Source organism: Theobroma umbraticum, unplaced genomic scaffold, assembly GCF_002168275.2.
Source record: "Theobroma umbraticum cultivar Fairchild unplaced genomic scaffold, ASM216827v3 scaffold_67.0, whole genome shotgun sequence".
NCBI lineage: Eukaryota > Viridiplantae > Streptophyta > Magnoliopsida > Malvales > Malvaceae > Theobroma > Theobroma umbraticum.
The window spans coordinates 6072635-6086386 of NW_018397262.1; the positions used below are offsets into that span (position 1 = coordinate 6072635).

Sequence of the window (13752 nt, forward strand, 5' to 3'; positions counted from 1 at the left end):
ATTTACATAGTATATGTCAACAGACTATGCTACTAACGGACCCCTCCCTCCCCTGAAAACCAATAAAAGAAACAAGCGTTAAGTTCCTGGACTTGTTGCAGTAGTCAAAAGCAAATGTCAAGGCAACAATAACAACACAAGCCGCTACAACTGCAATAAAGGAAAAAGCAGCAAGTGAAAACCAGTTGTTTTGATTAATTTCATCAGTTTTTTTGAGAGTATATGCGCCAAAGAGAGATTTAAGAACACAGAGAGAGAGATTACAATCCACTCCAGAATCCATTGCCTTTGGACTTGGTTTTCCCTTGAGGATTTTGGCCATCTTTGGTTGGATGAATTGCCATCTGCGGAGCTGCATAGGGATTTGGTGGTGTAGGCAACGGAGGATCTGCTATCATGAGACTAAAGTACTAAGTTGCTGGCTGAACATGCTCATAGCTTTTATTGCTATCAACATCATCAAAGTCTATTGATTAAAACTGATACCAACATATATCATCAAATCAATTATTAACAACAGATATAGAAGAAGCCTACCTTTGGTATAGTTTTGATCGTATTGAGTCATGCTGCAATGAAGCCCTTGGCAAAGTTGGAAAGAAGAAAGTGGGGAGAGTAGCTAGCTAGATAACTATAAGATGGAACAATGGTGAGGTTAATATAAAGAGATGAGAAAGTGGAGTAGTTATAACTTACCAAGGTATTTGGTAGATAAGGTAAGACATCTTGGTGTTTTTGACTAAAAAATATTATTAAAATTTAGAAAAGAAATACAGACAAAAAAAAAATTGTGACGAAAGAGTAAATCTTTATCTCATGAAAGCTATCTAAAACTTAAACCAACTAATGTAAAATAATTGGATTTATGTTGGTGGCAGTAATTAGCATAATTTTGCAAAAAATTTTCTTTGTTTTCCTCATTATCAAGACCAAAGTTAAGAGAAAATAATCTCATTCTCCACTCATTCTACCCCAAAGCTCTTGCCTGTGGAGAACTGATGGGTTTTCTTAGTGCAACCCATTAGAGACTTTGCATTATCAGCAAGCAGTTAAAAGAAACCTAGTGGATGTGGCAATGAAACCTTAAAGAGTTGGGAAGATTGCTAAGCTGAAATTTTAGAATGTGAAATTTAAATTGCGGTAAACATTGAATCTTCGTTTCATTTTGTTTGTTTCAGAGGGCCGGGGTGTGTGACTGTGCCTTACTTCATTTTGAGGAGGCAACATATGATTCAAGTGATGCACTCTCAGAATATGTAGCAAGGAAGACATGACAGAACAAGCAAGTTCTTGTTTATGGTATACTGCCTGGTTATACATGTGGACGCTAAATCTTATACATTACTCAGTCCCTTTGACAACCCAATCTTGTGATAAACCTCATCACCCATATGAAACCCTTTGACCAAATTCTGATGCCTACCCCTTCTTCTCTTATAAGCAATAAAATGGACAACTCCATCAACAAAAGCCATGGAGTCACCATCCACAAAACCATACCGTTCCTCACTTGTCAGCGATTTAGTATACAGTGAAACCAAATTCTCAACCTTTACTAACAATTAAGTTGCTCACTTGCTTTTTAAGTTACAACAACTACTCCAACAAAGATTTTGGCTGTTCTTGGTATTATTTGTTCCATGCTAAAGGAATTTGGTGTTAGGGTGTTAATGCTAAAGGGATTCAGTGTCAACACCATATATCCAACAGAAAGTCCAGGGTACCACAAGTTTCGACAGCAAATGAAAGTAGGTTGTAGCTATGATTGTAGAAGAAGACAGGTGATGTGACGCAATATTGCAAACCGCTATGACATTGCCTAATTTGTTTTCCAAGAGTCATCCCCTCCATCAAGTCCATTCCTGTTCTTATGTTGTGAATGGTATGCATCAGAGTTCCATGGGCAAGGCCTGTTTTCCAGGAGGACGACACAAGCGCATGCTATGGCAAATGCTTCCTGATGATGACAGTTCTTCAGTTATAGATTCTTGGTCGAAGGCTTGGAACATTGCTGCGACAGACTTGAGTGCAACAAGCACTGAAAGTGGACCAGTACTTACATGTGGTGGCTAATTTCATTTGTTTTCATAGCGACCATTCGGAAATTCTTGTGATGGAAACCTGTTTGGGTTTATCAAAGTAAACAACTACAATGCGAAGAATAGTTTGCATGGAAATTTCTATTTTCCATAGAAATTTTCTGGTACTATATCATGATATTTCCACAGTTAGTGGTCACAATATCTCGAACAGTATATGTAGAATTTACATACATGCAATCAAAAGAAGATGGTATTACGTAACATACGCATGTAATTTCCCATTTTACGCGATATGTTCGATGATGAGCCTGTCGAGCCTCATTTCACCAGTGCTTCTGGCAAGTGATTAAACACCCTCAGAATGGGGGTTCTACTCTCAAGTGTCAATCCCTGATATCCTCCTCTTTTTCCATCTTTTAACTTATCTCATTACTTGCTCCTGCAAGAGCACAACAGGGAAAAATGTAAAGAAAATAGACTATCAAAGGGACATCATATTCTAGGCAACTCTTGCTTACCCACACATTAATCAGTCAGTTATCATACCTCAGACAGACCAATGGGTGGCAAACTTGAATTAGCTTCTGCTGGTGCCTCTGCGATCCTTGCTTCCGATTTTTCATTTGAATAACTAGCAAAGGTAAAATAAAAATTAATAAAATCACCACCAAAAATAGGACCTAAGTAAAAATTTTAATAATGTGGCATGAAAGTGTTATCAGCATGAATGTCAAGACTGGCAGATAGTATAAGGGATGGGTTCAGGGGCAAACCCAGAAATTTTTTTCAATAGTGTCATAATTAAAATAATTATAATAATAATTAAAAAGTATAAATATGTTAAAATTCATAAACCAGAAATTTTAATATTAAATTAAAGAAAATATAAATTTAGTATATTCATCTAATATTTAAAAGTAAAAATATGTAAGATGACTATAATTGGACATTACCATTTTTCATATTCTAAAAATGGTGCATGACATCGCCCGTAGAAATATTATCAAATATATATTTTTCAATATATGTCACAAAGCATTTATTCACTTAACTCATTTGCATAAACTAAGATATTAAAATTAAATAAAATATGATTTTAAATAACAAGTTATCAAATTCAACAACTAAAATAATTTTTTATTTATTAATCAAAACTAAATATAAACATCCACAAACCACATAAAATTAAATACAAAAATCAAATAACTAAACAATATATCCACCAAATAAATAAAAAAATTATAATTTTAATATATTATTTAACATGCAATACTATTTTTTATTAACTAGATTATAATTATACACCTCAATTATCAAATTAATTAAAAAATATTTAAATATGAAATATTTAAAAACTTAATTGTAATTAAAAGTTACTTATAATTAAAACTTAGAAAAGTTACTTTAAGAGAATTAAAAACACAACCAAGTACCGAAAAAAGAAAAAGATTTCAATTTTTAGACAAAGAGAGTATCCAAGTTTTAACTTTTCTAATAAAATCTTAAATTATAAAAAAAATTTGCTTTTTGATGTAATATTTAATTATTAATATATAAATTACTTTTTCATAAATCACTTTTATTTGAAGTTATTGACCCACTTTTTATAAAATTGTAAAAAAAAAAAAATCATTTGTATAGTAGTTACCCCAAACTATAAATAAATATTATAAAAATTAAATTTTTTAGAAAGTGATTGGTTTCATGTGACACCATGGGACATGGGTCCGCCCATGGATGGGTTAATATTCCAACAAACCTACCCACACCCACTCGCTGCAATAATTGGTTGTATTGTCGTCCTCAGTTATCACTGCACCAATTGCAGTATTTAATAAGTGAAGACAGCTCGTACAAATGCACTGATGCAGGGTCAACATTTCCCAATAAAATATTCTTAGAGAAGAGGATGATGACCACAGACGGATGTGCTCTCCGACAGAAAAGGTATCAGGTCAGCAGTATAACACTCACACAATGACACTAGCATATATTACTTGCATATCTAGAATCTAAACAATCTAAGCTTATATAAATGTCTTCCATCATATCAACTTTGAGATCATATACCTTAGCATCATATTAGTAAATGCAGCCAATCAGCTATGATTTTCCTCAATTGGCTAGTTTCTTGGTAGAAAGTGTTTCTCAATGCTATTGCCTAATATCCGATAATTCAATATTTTAGAGACTTACGTTGAGAGAATTGTCACCCAAATGAGTTCTACACAGTCCACCCAAAGAAGCCTTTGTTCGACCGGTATAACACCATAAGTGATAAGATGAGCAAATGGCCAAAGCTTCCATCCAGCCTACACAACAACCATGCACAAGGACAATGTCAGGTATTGTTTTTCTTTAAAATAATTTCTCCAGTTTTATTGTCATCACAGAAGAATGAACCAACACCACAATGATCAAATACAGAGTGAATAAATGGCAAGGAGAGGAGATTCTCTTACAGTCAGCATAGGCCAGAATGTTGCCTTCAATTCATTAAAAATACTGATTGGAGATTCAAGCCGCAAAAATCCCAAAACTGTAAAGTAAATGCTATTCCAGACTGCCGCCCATGCAGTTTGGTCAAAAACTACTTTTGCAGGAACCACCCACCAGTCTTGGAAGGGAAAAAGCTCCTGAGAAAAAGAGTACGTTGATTCAATAGACCACATAAAAATCTCTACTCTGAACCCGATTTGCTAGATGCATAGTGCAGAATGATCACCTCACAGAATTGGTAATAGTAATGAGACAGGGAACCATGCAGAGTAAAGCCAACAAGGCCAGATCTGAACATTCGCGAACGATCAAACTCAAAGAGAGGTTTCCCTTCAAAGCACTGAAAGTTGCAGAACACATGCAAGATGAAGTTTGAGATACAATTTATGACCAAAAAAAAAAGATTTATAGTATTTCTTTCACAACATAAACTTACCTGTGCAATCCAATCCCCTAGGGAATAGACAACTCCACTAATAACCATTTTTGCTAAAACAGGGTTTGTCTTCAAAACTTCCTCGTAAGCACTCCAGTTATGTTGAGGTGCATATCTTAGTATCTCATACAGTGTCCATCCCTAAGAGAAAGCCAACAAATGATTTCTCATGGGTCGCAGATCAAATTGATTTCTCATAAGCATATCAAACAGATTAAGATCTACTTTATTCTGAAATGTTCATGCCATCATATGGTTGTTGAAGTTTCCAAAGAGTGCTTATTTGTTAAACAAAAGATTCTAGTCATCAGAACTTTAATTAATAAGTTAAGTAAGTTAAATCCCACTATTCTATGAAAATTAGAAATAAAAATTCCCTACAAGAAATTATTCACCAGTTGGAGACTGCTAAACAAATTGTTTTTCACCACTTCAGAAATCTTGAATTCTCAAGCCACCTCATCTGTAAGCAATAAATTTGCAGATATTCTCTAATCAAGTCAACCATATTGCTTCTGCACTATTTTCATCCCCATTAACCCCCAACGTCCATCACAATGAGGTTCTAAGTGGCATATTGCTGGAAATTTATTTTGAACACATCTAATATTTGTCCAACAAGTTCTTCTAGCTTCAGACTCCATTCATATGAAAAGGCTTGCTCTAGCTGTTCTCTGTTTACACTATTCTAAACCTTATGCTTTTTGCTACAACACAAGATTATTCCAGTTGTTGCTTCAAGAAATCTCTCCTTTTTACCTATCATAGAGCATCTCAACACAATACCTAACAATAAAGCCCTCAATGAACAAGATACCACAAACTAGGAAGATATAGTATCAAAGCTATTCAGGTAATGCCTGAACAGCTTAGCACACATCTAGATCAATCAGGAGATTTCCAATATGACATCTTGTAGCAACAGAGAAACAAAAAAATCCTGAAAGTCAAAATACAGGAAATAAACTGTCTAATTGTATAAGAAAAAAAAGAAATTGAACTGCTTTAATGCCAAGATACGTACAGAACAAATAAGGAGATCTTTAACATATTCATCTAAGAAAAAATCTCAAAAAAAGAGGAAAGAAACATTCCGAAGTCAAGCAAAAAAAAGATACCTTTTGCATTCCTCAGCAACTAAAAAAGCAGAAGGAAGAAAGAGAAAGGAGGAGGGCTTTACAAACAAGAAAATAGCAGAAATTTCATAAAATTCATATATAATTAGGAAGAGTAAATAAAACCAATCTGATAGTTCTTCTCACCAACACCAATTCATATGATTTTGCATCCAATCATCGCTTTCCCCAACTAAATCTCACAATTTTACCACAAAACACAACCACTTCAAAAGAAAATGGCAGTTGCAAATATATACACAACCTTACCTGCCAATAATTATGATCAATGGTAAGCAACTTGGTAAGGGCAAAAGTACCAGCAGCAAGGACAATAGCAGCATTAATAGTTCTATCTATAAGCTTCTCCACATCCTCCTCACCTCCTTCTCCATCTCCAAATCCACTCCCTGAAGCTGAACCTGAAGCAGAAAATCCTTCAAAAGATAACCTTCCTTCATTGCCAAACCCACCTACTTGACTCGTTAACTCTCCTCCTGTGGCTTCACTCTCCACCTGACTCACCGCGACTCCTTCTTGCATGTCAGTAGCATCCTCACTTTGCACTGGTATCACATCAAGCTCCTCAGCTAATGAGTTCACCACCACCGAGTTGGCCTTCCTGTTGCTGTTCTTTCTCCATTTGTTTCTCGAGAAAGTAAGGCTCTCAGGGAGCTTTGAGCTGGTTAATGGGAAAGGTAAGGCCTGCCTAGAAATGGGTTTTCGAGGCTTTGATAAATAAAGGAAGCTTTGTGGAGTTATCGTCGTGTGAAGGGACGCCATGGCTGAGTTTCTAGGAGGATCAGAGTTGAGTCGAGCTGAGTCGACCAAGCTATAACTCGGCGCCTAACAAAGACTTAACAGCCACTTGTTTTTTTTTTTTTTTCAGATTCCCCAACTGTGGACGTGTGGGAAGAAGCAGTGATTTATATGAGGGATGAGTTTTGGGTGGAGTGATTCCATGGGGTAAGGTTTATGGTTCTGTCCAATGGATTTTTGTCAATTTTTCCTGATGAACGGTGGTGATGATAACCATGAGAGTGTTTTTGGGTTTTTTTTTGATTAATTTTTTATAGAATTAGCAAAAGTTGACCCCATCTAAAGACTCATTTTCCCTAAACTTGATTTAATTTAAAATTTAATAAATTTGACATAATTTAATTTGATTTAAAAGCTAATATCTAAAATCTTATTTTTATATCTTAAATTAAAATTATGTCAAATTTTAAAAAAGATTTATATTTGAGACATAGTAAGTGTATAGTGTTTATACCCTATCACTTATTTAAGCATTGTCTTCATTAATAAATAAATGTGAAAGTTCGTAACCCTCAAAAATAAATATTTATAATTTTAAAAATATCTATTTTAAAAGATTTTTGTAATTTATGTATTTAATAAAATTATTTTATGATTATTGGATAGTATATAAATTATCATACACATGTTACATCCAATATAAATCTTGAAAAATTATTTAAATTCACTACAACTAAATACGAAGAATCTTGACATAATATGTTAAAAAAAACTTTTAAGTTATTAAAAAATTTTAAATAAATTTTTTATTGCGTTTAATTAAATTTTTATATTTTTATTTTAAATTAAATATATATTTATAATTAATTATTAATTAATTATTATTAATTAATATAATATTTATTATTTTTATATCCGTAACGTTAATATGATATGTTGATTTTTCATGATGGATTGTGATATGATAATATAATAACGTGACACTCTCATCTTTTATAATTTCATTATAATAAGTCGACATATTACGTAAGTATCATATATTATAAAACGATAAGTATAATTTTAACTAATAATAATTCATCAAACATTATTTATAAGAGTCTATAACTCAAAATAAAAATATAAAAATTTAATTAAATAAAAAAAATAAAACTAATTTCAGTTCCTTTTGATCTTGATTGTGATAGTGTATGTTACTACTCTGGGGTGTTCTTCAGGGGATAACCTTTTGTGTGTGTGCATGAGGTAGGATTAAGATGAGAAATATGGTCCACACAAGAACAGTTGGCTCAAGGTTTGAGAAACAATAATTGACAAATTAAAAAATAAAATAATATTAATACCATGTTTTTCACATTTTTATTAAACTTATTGTACTACACATGAATTAAAATATATAATACACTCTGCATAATTTGTCTTCTGCATTTAACTTAGTAGGGTTTAGGGTTTACAATTGCTTTTATAAGCCAAAAAGGATGCCTTTCTCTCCTTTGAGTGATTGATTGCCTTTTTTTTTTTTGATTGAATGAATATTTTTAGTATTAAATTGAATTTGAAACAAAAAATATAAGGAAATTTTCAACTCCTTCTCACAAGGTTATAATCATATATATATATATATATATATATATATATTCAAGCTGTCATTTACTATTTTTAATTAACAATAGTATTTAGTTTTTAATATTAAACCATAACATATAAATGTAAGTTTTTTTTTTAATAATGAAAAAATATGATTGAACTGGGAGTTTTAAACAAAAAAATATATACACTTACGATTAGTACTAAACTGATTACTCAAGTGCAAAAAATTGGACTCAATTATTTAAACTAACTATATAGTTCAAAAAAGATATGAATGGATGTATCTTGTAACCCAAGATTAAGAAACTTAATCAGAAGTTTTTTTTTTTGGTTTTTTTTTGTTATTTTTGATTTTTCCTTGATTTGGGGTTTTTTTTATATTTATAATACGGACCTTCACATAAACAAAGAATTTCTGGGTCCCATAAGAGGGTTCCTATTGGTCAAAAGCAGCTTTCAGAAATCCAGATCATCACTGTGGGTGGGCCCATTTTAATCTAAAGCTGCCAACTCAAGCCTATAGGTAATCCACACAATAGGTCAATGGGTCCCATACAAAGCCCCACATGAGGATAACAACTTCTCAAGTATATCTCTTCATTGGTGATTCTTGATAATCACCAGAACCCCAAAGCTTCTGCCTGCAAATTTTGTAAACCACTCAAAATTCCCAAGGCCCTCATTAAATTCTTTTATTTATATTTTTTTGTTTGTATATGGAATGACAATGTGGGCAACTTTGGAAGCTTTCTTCTGAAATTTTTGTGGCCAATAACTTGACACAAGTATATGGTTTTGTCCCCCCTTGCGAGGTTGGGATTGTTCTTCATTGAGAACAAGGAATCATGGAGGAAGAGTCAAGGAATTCAATGGGGACCTGGAGTTTTTAGCCATTGGACTATTCTTTAATGAAATAAGACAGTTTTTACATTTGTTTTATAAATTCAAGACTCACATGTCTAAGGACAATGTTTATCTTTCTTCCTTATGAATGAAATTATCTTCCTTATAAAATAATTCCTTCATTTGGACAAATATGCAACCCTAATTCCTGGTCAGTGATATACCATTTGCACTGCAAACTTATGGAATAGGCCAAGGTTTGAGCATTCTTGGGCCTTGGCATTAAAGAGCATGTCAAGCCCCTGCTTTCAACCCCAACTTTAACAAGAACCTTCTGGTTTTTTTCTTGGGGATTAAACCATTTAATTTTACCTTATAATTGCAAGAGATAAGTTTACAAGTATGTTTCCTTATGAAAGTTATGGTGCTGTTTGCATTGAGAAGATCACACGAATAGGAACCAGGATGATGTTGAGTTTATTGGTAATGTTTCCTGTATATATATTTTCTGGATGATTGAAATTGCAAAGACAAACGTTGGACAAGAAGGCTGTGGAACAACGAATTTAAACAAGCGAATGCATAGAAAGTCTATGGATCTATGGGTTGGTAAAGTGCTAAACGTGATTGGCCATCCAACTTTAGTGTCAACCTTGAGACTTGTTGTGAAGGAATGTGCCCGGTTTACCTCTTACAATTGCTGTGGCAGTTGGTACACTGAAAGGAGATGACCCGTCGTATTAGGAAAAATGGACTGAATGAGTTGAAGGGCGAACAGGGAAGGTGGAGGGAGTGGAACCTGAAGTAATATAGCGTTTAGCATTTAGTTTTGATCGCTTCAAAGATAAGAAGTGAAGTATTGCTTCTTATATTGTGCATTATATCCTGATGATTTTAAAATTTGAAGCAAAAGAGGAGGAATGGACAGCGGATTTTGAGAAAAAGTTATCTGCTTATGAGCAATTCCATATCAGAAATTCCCTTGGCTCTGTCGCCTCCAAGATGTCAACTGCTTCACAACCTTGTTACTGCAACTTTAACCTATGGACAGGATCCCAGATTCTTTTTTTGCAAACATGCCTTGTCTGAGTGTTGTTGGATATCCAGTGATTACCTAATCCCATCTCTGAATGAAAGAATCTCACTTCATTGTTGGTTTCTTACTGTGAAAGATTTAAGGCATTTGTCTTCTCTTTCAAAGCTTCAGGGATTGAAGAAGTTGGACCCTTGTCCCAAGGCATGAAAATGTTGGGAAATCTGAGGTACCTTGATCTTTAGGTATTATTAGCAGAGAATTGCAAACATTATTCCCTCAAAAGAATCTTTAATCAGAACTGCTCGAATTTAAACAAGTTGTTTTTGCATTGGTTGCTGCTTGCCGACCTCCAAAACCTGAAAATGCTTTGGGTGATTCATTGCCATTTTCTTCTAGCTGTAGCAACATCAGAAGATGATGATGAAGGATAAGTAACTGACAAAATCAAATTCAATCTTTCCAAATGGAGTTAGTTTGGAATTATGGTCATCACCAAAATTGAAGAAGAGCATTTGGAGTAAAAGTGGAGAATTGGTTTGTGATTCTCTCGAATGTGTCTATTGGTGCATATAAGATTTAGATAGAATTTAAGAAATTGAAAAAATTATTTATAAAATGAGTTTTTCAATAAATGTTATTTTTAGGATTTATTTTATTCTCACCATTGGGTATGCAAAAGAGTAATTATGCAAATAACTTTAGAGATATAATGAAGTCAATGTCTAACTTCATCTTTACACTTTATGAGAGTAGATCATTAGATACACTTGATGGTTTGCATACTTGTTTGGTCTTATAGCTTATTTTTTACAGCAAGTAGATCATAATGAATTTGGATTCCTTTGATAAATAATGAAAATTCAAGTGTTTATGTTTATGACACTTCTATTACTTTTGATTTTTCTACTCTTGTTTTATTTATTTTTAATGTGTTAAAATGGTTGACAGCAAGTTCTTTATATAGGCTTGTAAGTATATTTTCTCCAAGGTTACAACTTTTTCATCAAGACACATTCTTATCTTAAAGATATCTTTGTATATGGCAAGATACAATCTTTGAATAAAACTATTGTTTCAATAATCACCTTAAGAAAAGACAACCATTCATTTCGTAAGATATAATTTTTGAACTACAATATGAAACTATAACTTTTCATATTTAAACTTTTGAGTTGTGATATTTTTCAATTGTCTCATAATCTTTGGATTTAGAAGTGTTTTTTCAATATGTCACGTCACTAAGAGACATAACTATTCACATGAAAAATTCACTTATAATTCAATAGTCATACTATGTCACTCCTTATGATATAAACTTTGAGTTAAGATAACTTTTTATTATGTGAAATAACCTTTTATCTTGAAAATACATCAAAAATTTCTTACTATTTTCAAATACCAACAATTTTGAAAATTTTGTGCATAAATGAAGGTATCTCACAAATTTGAACATTTACTTGATGAATGTGGTTGGTTCTAATCCAAATTGAGTGGTTAACTAAGTATTAAATTATTAATTCTTTATTTGACTAGTCGAGCCACTAAATACACACAAGGTTCCTTGCTTACTTTGCATTTAGTCTTGTTAACATGTTTTTTATGGCCTTATGTTTTGCATCCATTCATGAGTGCTTTCAGAGTCAGGTCTTTAACTCCTAGAAGCAGTTACAGTTCCACTCATATTGGCAGTCCTATTAAAAGTACCTGGTAATTATAGTACTTCAACATATACATGTTATGGGTCAATTAAGACTTTTGTTCAACTTTACCTTACACATTATGGGAATCAAACTCTATACACTTCAGGATGGAAAATATAAATTAGTATTTACAATCATCATATGGTAGAATGGTCAATACCCAAGACTTGCAGGTTGACTGCAAGCATCAAAGTGAGTTTCCACCATTAGAGATTTAATTGATAAGCTTGAGACCTATCCTTTTTGAGATTTTTACTATCAAGTTCTTTTTCAGAACCCTGATAAAAAAAATTTGCTAAATTTTTACAAGATCTCACATAACTTATAATGACTATACTATCACCAATTCTTTGTCTTATAATGCTATATCGAAGTTAAATATATTGACTCTTTTCATTGTATGCTTGATTATATGCCTTTGATACTGTTACTTCATTCTCACAATGTATCAAGATTGGTGTCATTAGTTTAGGCCATAATAAAATTTCATAGAGTAAATGTCTCACCTATTCCGCTTCTTAGGTGACAAATGCTAAAATTATAAATTCAATCGTCATGGTGGATTTTGCTTAACACGATTATTTCTTAAAACCCTAAGAAATAACACCCCCATCAATTATAAAAATTCAACCAGTAGTAAAGGTATGATCTATCTTATTTGAGTTCCAACTAGTATCTGTAAACCTATCTAATTCAACTAGTAGTAGAGGTATGATCCATCCTATTTGAGTTCCAACTAGTATTTGTAAACCTATCTAATTCAACCAATAGTAAAGGTATGATCCAATAGCAGAGGTATGATCCATCCTATTATAAAAATTTAACTAGTAGTAGATGTATGATCCATCCTATTTGAGTTCCAACTAGGATTTGTAAACCTATCTAATTCATTGTACTCTTTAAGTACCTTAGAACTTTATAAATAGCATACCAATGTTCTTTACTAGGATTACTTATAAATCTATTTAGCATCCTAACCGCAAAAGCAATATCCAACCTTGTACACACCATAGCATACATTAGACATTCAATTACCCTTGTATATTCATTTTGTGCTATTGGTTTGTCTTTGTTAGGTACTACCCTTAAATTAGAAACATAAGGCGTAAATAGTGGCATACAATCTGACTTATTATACTTCATTACAATTTTTTCAATATAATGAGATTGAGGCAATGTTAGGTCATTATTGTCTCTCATTATTCTTATAAGAAGAATAACATTCTCCATACTCATATATTTTATATCAAAATTCTTTAACAAAAACCTTTTTATGTCTTCCACTTATTCCAAATTAGTTATCAAAGATTAACATGTCATCCATGTATAGGCAAATGATAACACATTTACCATTATGGAATTTATTAAAGACACATTTGTCAGATTAATCTTGTAGCCATTAGTTAGCACAACCTTATCAAACTTTTGAGGCCATTGTTTAAGTGTTGGTTCCAATCCATACAAAGACTTTACAACGTTACACATATTCCCTTTTCTCTCAAATTAACACATCAAGGTATATGTTCACACAAGTATCATTATACCTTTATTATACAATAAGAATGTTATGTCATAGATATTAAATATCTATTTTGCACCATTATGCCTTCGATTATAAAATAGGAATGCACTATATGAGATTTAGATGGAATTCAAGGAACTGATAAAATTAATTTCAAAACAAGCCTTTCAATAGACGTTATCTTTAAAACTTATTTTACCTCCACCACTC

At 32.4% G+C, this 13752-nt stretch overlaps 1 protein-coding gene across 1 annotated transcript; it reads right to left on the minus strand.

The window, feature by feature from the left end:
• Nucleotides 1-2443: 2443 nt before the first annotated feature.
• On the minus strand, nucleotides 2444-6996 carry LOC110419505 (Peroxisomal membrane 22 kDa (Mpv17/PMP22) family protein). Its single transcript, XM_021432585.2, has 7 exons — nucleotides 6363-6996; nucleotides 4978-5118; nucleotides 4768-4881; nucleotides 4505-4678; nucleotides 4239-4354; nucleotides 2589-2673; nucleotides 2444-2481 (listed from the first exon to the last, which is right to left on the minus strand). Exons 1-7 carry the CDS (start codon nucleotides 6873-6875, stop codon nucleotides 2464-2466), a joined length of 1161 nt encoding a protein of 386 aa, XP_021288260.1. The 5' UTR covers nucleotides 6876-6996; the 3' UTR covers nucleotides 2444-2463.
• Between the last annotated feature and the right edge of the window lie 6756 nt (nucleotides 6997-13752).

What these genes read in the sequence shown, in the direction of transcription:
- LOC110419505 (XM_021432585.2), bottom strand. Translation starts at nt 6,875, where the DNA reads ATGGCGTCCCTTCACACGACGATAACTCCACAAAGCTTCCTTTATTTA. An exon ending in TTGATCATAATTATTGGCAG is followed by an intron (nt 5,119 to 6,362) that starts GTAAGGTTGTGT and finishes GCTTTCTCTTAG; the next exon opens with GGATGGACACTGTATGAGAT. An exon ending in ACTATTACCAATTCTGTGAG is followed by an intron (nt 4,679 to 4,767) that starts GTGATCATTCTG and finishes TCTTTTTCTCAG; the next exon opens with GAGCTTTTTCCCTTCCAAGA.